The sequence below is a fragment of the Bactrocera dorsalis genome, chromosome 1, assembly GCF_023373825.1.
Source record: "Bactrocera dorsalis isolate Fly_Bdor chromosome 1, ASM2337382v1, whole genome shotgun sequence".
NCBI lineage: Eukaryota > Metazoa > Arthropoda > Insecta > Diptera > Tephritidae > Bactrocera > Bactrocera dorsalis.
In genome coordinates this window covers 108269261-108276449 of record NC_064303.1, presented here as the reverse complement: position 1 = coordinate 108276449, position 7189 = coordinate 108269261, and the positions used below count along the sequence as shown (strand labels likewise).

The following is a 7189-nucleotide window of genomic DNA, read 5'->3' as shown; positions in this document are numbered from 1 at the left end:
GTTGTTTAGTTTTCAAATGTTTTATAAGTGAAAACTATTGATATACATATATAATGAAACTCATATATAATATGCATTAAATATGTAAACAATAATAATAATTGAGGAAGAAGTGCAGAAGAAAGTAAAATGAAATATGAATGGTTTGCAATATTAACTCTAAAATTAAAGTTTTAAATAAGAACAAAATAAAATGGAAAAAATCAATAAATAAAAATATATAAATATATGGAGTTACAAATGCAATGGTGTAAAGCTATAAGAAAGACACACTCATGCACACACATATATTAAGTAGATATAAACAATTTACAATAAAAAATAATATATGATGAAATAACGCTCTCATTATTATAAATAGTAATATAAACATACATTAACACATGCATGGATAAAAAACAAAAACATATACATACATAATTATATAAAAAGTAGTAGTTCAATTAAGATTGAAATTAAAAAAAAAGGAATTAAATGCATAATCTAAAGAAGATAGAAGATATCACGGAATATTGAATGAGATAATTCAACTAATTAGCGTACTGATTATATGGCGTTAGTTATGGACAACTAAAAGCGAAAGTTCTTCAATAAATTATGAAAACCAAATTATTAAAAACAAAACGTGTTAGGAAAAGAAGGGAAACGCAAAGTAAAACAAACTTCTTACTTGCTTTATAATTTGAACGTATAACACTGTCTATTATAGTTTACAAATCAATTTGTGTTTTATTTAAATGTACTCGACGACGCTCTGGATTCATGCATAACTTCATATATGTAAATGTTATACTCATTTTATGATTAAATATACATACGTACATACATATGATATGTATGTGTATGTATACTATAAAACATACTTTCATAATTATATATACTACATACAAATAATGACACACACTTACTTACATATACATACACACATATATAAATATGCATATATATAATTATATGATATATACAATATTATAAATTATGAGAATTTTTAAATTGTAAAGAACAAAAAAACAAATTGAAAATTATATTAAGTATAATTGATTTAAGATTAAAAAACAAAAACAAAAATGTGTTTTATTCAGTCCATTAATTGTTGTGTAAGAATTTCACTATCACCTCACCTTGCTCCAAATATTACATCACTTTCTTGGGTCGGGTCACGTCATTATAAGTTTGAAATGGTGTGCTCATGCTTATCGGCTCTGTAGTTTATGAATTGGGGTATCCATTAGTAAATCCAAGTTGATTTTCTTTGCAATCAATTCAGTTTTTGTCCTTACAAAAGTATTCAATTTAAAATTTTCATAGGTACATACTTGTATAACGTGGAATTTTTTGATATATTGATCTTTAATAGAACATTTTTATTCTACAAAAAGGTCTTAATAATTTTTTCATTAAAAACAAAATCGAAAAAAAGTTATACGCGCTCTTACTTATACATACATGCAAGTAATTTATACATTTTGTGTTGCTTATACGACATGGTGTACTATTACATTACATTTGATGCAAAATATTAACTGCCTAAAATAAATATATAAATACAAACTTGAAGGAACGTTTTATGGAAAAACCTTTCTTTTGTAGAGCAGAAAATTTCGTATTTGAATATAATTCTTTTAAAATTGTAGGTTTATTTGTTTTGGAAATAAAAAAGTATTGCAGAAGAAAAAATCTTTTGTCGATGAAACCAAGCCTTCACCACAACATTTTTTTATTTTCTCTATCATTCAGGTCAAATAAGCATAAATTAATTCAAACCTATACATTTACAAAGTTTTAAATAAATGTCCGTTATATATTTTCTTTGGGTTGGCACTGCTTTAATTACAATCAGCTGTTTTTACTCATTCGTGCTTCTTCTGGTTTTACACATTTGTTTTACGTAAAAAGCCGCACAGCTGGTTGAAATACATTCTCCCAATTTTAGTAATTTGCTAATATTTGTCAATAAAAATTCACATTAAAACGAATAATGTCACGAAATATATATCGTTTGGTGAACAACTGCAGTAAAAAACTGCTTCATCGAGCACATGCTTGTCCATCGAAGTTGACAGACTCACCGGCCAATCATATACAGCGACGTTTTGCTGCCACAGATCCTACCAAAGGCAAGGGTCCGATTTCGTGGAAGAGCTTAGCTTTTATTGGTGGGGCCGGTGCAATCGGTCTAGGTTTTATGTTGTATGTAAAGAAGGAAAAAGAGGAGGCTATAATGCGCGAACGAAAAAGGCAATTAGGAAAAGCGGCGATTGGTGGCTCCTGGGAACTTACTGATTCGGAGGGTAAGGTACGCAAGTCGGAAGACTTTCTAGGAAAGTGGCTGTTGATTTATTTTGGATTTACTCATTGTCCGGATATATGCCCAGATGAATTGGAAAAAATGGCAGCGGTGGTTGATGCAATAGGTAAGAATTATTGTGATGATGGCTTTTTGTATTGATTTTAATTAGTAAATTTATAACTGTAGAAAAGTCACCACAAACTCCAGAAATTCAACCGATTTTTATTACTGTTGATCCGGAACGTGATACCAAAGAAATTGTTGGCAAATATGTGAAAGAATTTTCACCAAAGTTACTAGGTCTTACCGGTACTGTTGATCAAATTCGCAAGGTTTGCAAAGCATTCCGTGTTTACTTTAGCGCTGGTCCACGCGACGTCGACAACGATTATATTGTATGATTTTTAATATGGTATAAATATATATATATCAATTATTCTTGTAATAATTTTTTCCACAGGTGGATCACACTATCATCATGTACCTAGTCAATCCTGATGGCGAGTTTGTGGACTATTATGGGCAAAATCGCGATAAGGATCAATGTATAAGCTCGATATTAGTAAACATCGCCAAATGGAATAATTTGAACAAAAAATCTTGGTTCGGTTAAGATCATGAACAATTATAGCAAGATTTTTCTTCTGGCTTGTATTATTAATTGAAAATATTTGAATTAGTTTGCATTTTTATTTTTAAATGCGCAAAAATAGCGCAATAAATATTTAAAAGTGAATATATGTACATAAATAAATATATTTTTACTTAAATGTTAGAATTACATGTTAATTCATATATGTATGTTTAAATAAAAGCATAAAAAGTTCACCGGTTTCTATACCTGTCGCTGTAATTCGCAATTTGCTATAAATTTTTTATAAAGCAAAAATGTGGCATCTTCTGTTGCAAATGACATTTGAATGAAATTTTATGTTGTCAGCACTGCTGCTGCACACGAAGCTTCTTTTTGACATTTCAAAGCGCTGTCCACAGCATTAAAATAAATTACTTTTTGTGAAAACATATAAAAAAACAGTGCAAAATGGTAAATATTTGATCAATTTTGTGGAAAAGTCGTTTCGTGCAATAAACAGTTTTTTAAATTATAATAAATAACACAAAATTATTAAGGTTTTGTGAAGTTGCTTTCTCGTTACACCTAACCTAAAACATTTGGTTGCTCATCGATTCCCTCTTTATAACGAATCAATTTATAATGTATATTTATTTCAGCGCCCTTTAATGCTGCAAGGACATGAGCGTTCTATAACGCAAATCAAGTTTAATCGTGAGGGTGACTTGCTGTTTTCATGCTCAAAGGATCAAAAGCCTAACGTGTGGTATTCGTTAAACGGTGAACGTCTAGGTACATACGATGGCCACCAGGGCGCGGTTTGGTGTTTGGACGTTGATTGGACAACATCAAAACTTATATCGGGTGCCGGTGATATGACCACAAAGATTTGGGATGTTGAACACGGTACTGTGATTGCTTCGATCCCTGCTAAATCTTCTGTGCGCACATGTAATTTTAGTTATTCCGGCAATCAAGCGGCATACTCTACAGATAAGGCTATGGGTCAAAATTGTGAACTATTTATAATCGATGTGCGTACGGCAGATTCCAGCATTGCAGAACAGAACCCAATTTTGCGTATACCAATGTTACCTTCGAAAATTACTTCTATGCTCTGGGGGCCTTTAGATGAAACCATCATTACTGGTAAATTTTTTTAAAATAAAAACCGATTTTTAGCTTTGCATGTAATATTTTTGTTTTTTCTAGGTCACGATAATGGACAAATTTCTATTTGGGACATTCGCAAAGGAGGTCGTGAGATTAATTCTGTAAATGATCACACCGCTGGTATAAACGATATGCAAATGAACAAAGACGGCACAATGTTTGTCACTGCTTCCAAGGACACATCAGCAAAACTATTCGATTCCGAATCTCTAATGTGTCTCAAGACCTATAAAACTGAGAGACCTGTGAATTCAGCTTCGATTAGTCCGATTATGGATCACGTAGTATTGGGTGGTGGCCAAGATGCTATGGAGGTGACAACAACATCTACTAAGGCTGGTAAATTTGATTCACGTTTCTTCCACTTAATTTATGAGGAGGAGTTCGCTCGTCTAAAGGGTCATTTCGGTCCCATTAACAGTTTGGCCTTCCATCCGGATGGCAAAAGTTATGCTTCAGGTGGTGAGGATGGTTTTGTGCGTGTGCAAACATTTGATAGTACATATTTTGAAAATATCTTTGAGTAGATACATCCATGTATATATGTGCTTATTGAAATAGTTTACATTTTAGTCACCTCCGATAACATTTTTGTAACTGTATTTATGTGAAATCGAAACTGGTACGCAAATATAATGTTTGCTAATAAAACAAACCTGAAAAGATATGTAAGAACAAGAAGAAAAGCAGAAAATGTCTTTTTACTCGCGATAATGCCAATACATACTACTGTATTTATTTTTAACATTTATAATCAATAAGCGTAATAATAAAGCAATGGTGTTTATTTAAATGCTAAATCCGCTTGTCACATATATACACTCGCGCAAAATATAGATATGCCCACTGATTAATCCTCTTTCTACAATGTCTATTTAACGCTTGTTTTTATAATCAGTTATTCCTTAGAAAAACGAACGCTTTGTTTTTTTTAGCAAAACAGGTTGGCCCTGCATCGCTGCATACTGTGCTGCAGTTGGAGCGCAGCCGGGTGGCGGAGGGGGTATGCTCACAGCCCCAGTTGCAGTTGTGCGTATTTTAGCACCTGGCGCTAAAGACAGCACATGCGGTTCCTTCACATTGTTGAATGTAGGTGGTGCAGTAGCAGTAACATAATGGTGTTGATAGTATTGCGGCGGTGGTGCTGATGAGGTATAACTTTGCATATAATTGGATGTAGCGTTATAATTAGAAGTTTGCATAAATGGAGTGGGAAATTGATTTGGTGCTCCATGATTTGAAGCAAATGCGTACATTCGCTGGCTCTCTTCATATGAGGGTGGTGGCGGCCGCTGTAAATACACACACATGTTTTGGCTATACACAAACATCATATTTTTATAAGTAAATAAGTTACATTATTGAAATTACTAAATGCTGCGTCATTAATGGAGGCTGGTGCAGATGGTGACTCTGCTGTGGATATTATTTTCTTATCTGCAATTGACAGGTAAATATATACGTATTTCATATTAGCTGAATTTAAGACTTTCGAAACAATAAATTCTACCGTTAGACATTTTTATTTTGCCCGGATGGGTTCCGTCGAGATTTTATTTTTATGAAACTTTTTATGTAAAAATTTAGCAGACAATAATTTTCGCGTTCATTTTTTTCTTGGATGAAGAATATACATATAAAATGTATGACATTTGTTTATATACGCTGACTCTAATGTCAAAACAAATAATTATGACATATGTATGCAGGGCTACACTGTTTACTATTTCAATAGATTTGACAGCGAGGTAAACATATACAGCTTAAATATTAATTTTATTTGGAAATTTAATTTTATTTCACGATATATTTCAAAAACAAATAATATGTTTATTATTTCTTGATTAGGTAAATAAGAAATATAGTAATTTGTCCTCTACGCCGCTTCAATTTCTTCCAAAAACTTCCGGCATTTACCTTTCAACACTTTTACTGCTTCAATGAAAATCACGTCAGGTTTAAGAGCTCCAACTGATTCAACGTTAAAAATGTAGTGATCGCGCACTCGAGCCATAGTTACTGCGTTTTCCAACTGTGGGTATCTATACACGTTGCGGCTACAAGTGTCATAACGGGCATCTTTAACATATGCACAGTCATTTTCATCAATACCAATTACACCGGGGGAAAAGCACTTCTGTAGAAGAAATGCCTCTTTGCCTTCTATTCTACGGTTTAACTTGATTTCAGGTAACAATCTGTAGAACGCCGTGGCTACAGGTGAAAACTTTGCATGATCTTTTCCAATGCCTTTGACAGCTATTAAGCGCAGGTCTAGTTCATGACCAGGACGAAGTTGATTTATGAGTATATCGTCGTGTATACAACCCACATCTGTTTCACTGAAAATTTGCGATTGTTTCCCTTTTGGTAGCCATTTTATTTGACCGGAATAGACCTTGTGGTTTTTATAGATTGTGTCGAAATTTGAAGAATCTTTAACATCTTTACGTCTTGTGCACTTTACTTTTAATTCGAATTCTAAAGTATCATGTTCATTTCCTTGATCACCACTTTCCTCTGTCTTATATAGAAAACGACGGGGATCTGCACGAAGTGGTATAAGACCAAGACGATGCGCTAACACTTCATCCTGCATTATAGATGTATTATTGTATATATACACCTTTTCAATAGCCATACTGGGCACTTCACTAAGCATTAGACGACGGAAAGCATTTGCTATACCTGGATGTACACCGATCATATCAAATTCCATTTCATTCCCATCATATCTATAATAATATTTAATGATTAGTGCCGGGAATACAGTAGAAAACAATTTGGTATATTTACTTTACAACAACGATTTGAAATTTTTTCTTAAACGTTTCTAAATTGAAGGGTTCGTCAGCGAGTCCGTAATCATGCGGATCCTGTTTTAACTTGTGCTCATCCATATACAATCGTGGACGTTGAATATTAGTAGACATCTTTGCACACGAATTTTCTGCTTAATATAAAATGATTTAAATTTCTTTAAATATTCCCTTTTTATGAAGATTGTTGTGCAGGCACGTGGGAAAAACTTTTTGTTTTGCTCTTATCTTCGTTTTGAAGACGCTAAATGTCAACAAAAGAAAGGGGAAAAATATCGACCTTTCTGAATCAAGTGTTCCGTCACAAATGTATTTCATCAAAATAGATTTTTT

At 32.8% G+C, this 7189-nt stretch overlaps 4 protein-coding genes across 4 annotated transcripts; 2 read left to right on the top strand and 2 right to left on the bottom strand.

Moving 5' to 3' along the window:
• The first annotated feature begins 1869 nt into the window (after positions 1-1869).
• On the top strand, positions 1870-3044 carry LOC105223078 (protein SCO1 homolog, mitochondrial). Its single transcript, XM_011200686.4, has 3 exons — positions 1870-2414; positions 2477-2685; positions 2751-3044. Exons 1-3 carry the CDS (start codon positions 1979-1981, stop codon positions 2901-2903), a joined length of 798 nt encoding a protein of 265 aa, XP_011198988.1. The 5' UTR covers positions 1870-1978; the 3' UTR covers positions 2904-3044.
• Positions 3045-3182: 138 nt separating this feature from the next.
• On the top strand, positions 3183-4731 carry LOC105223077 (eukaryotic translation initiation factor 3 subunit I). The gene is made up of 3 exons (XM_011200684.4): positions 3183-3335; positions 3524-4013; positions 4077-4731. Exons 1-3 carry the CDS (start codon positions 3333-3335, stop codon positions 4562-4564), a joined length of 981 nt encoding a protein of 326 aa, XP_011198986.1. The 5' UTR covers positions 3183-3332; the 3' UTR covers positions 4565-4731.
• A 2-nt stretch (positions 4732-4733) lies between these two features.
• On the bottom strand, positions 4734-5697 carry LOC105223076 (uncharacterized). The gene is made up of 3 exons (XM_011200683.4): positions 5548-5697; positions 5395-5474; positions 4734-5329 (listed from the first exon to the last, which is right to left on the bottom strand). The coding sequence occupies exons 1-3, from the start codon at positions 5555-5557 to the stop codon at positions 4943-4945; spliced, it is 477 nt and encodes a 158-aa protein (XP_011198985.2). The 5' UTR covers positions 5558-5697; the 3' UTR covers positions 4734-4942.
• Positions 5698-5807: 110 nt separating this feature from the next.
• LOC105223075 (DNA-directed RNA polymerases I and III subunit RPAC1) lies at positions 5808-7162 on the bottom strand. The gene is made up of 2 exons (XM_011200682.4): positions 6834-7162; positions 5808-6772 (listed from the first exon to the last, which is right to left on the bottom strand). The coding sequence occupies exons 1-2, from the start codon at positions 6968-6970 to the stop codon at positions 5914-5916; spliced, it is 996 nt and encodes a 331-aa protein (XP_011198984.1). The 5' UTR covers positions 6971-7162; the 3' UTR covers positions 5808-5913.
• Positions 7163-7189: the final 27 nt, after the last annotated feature.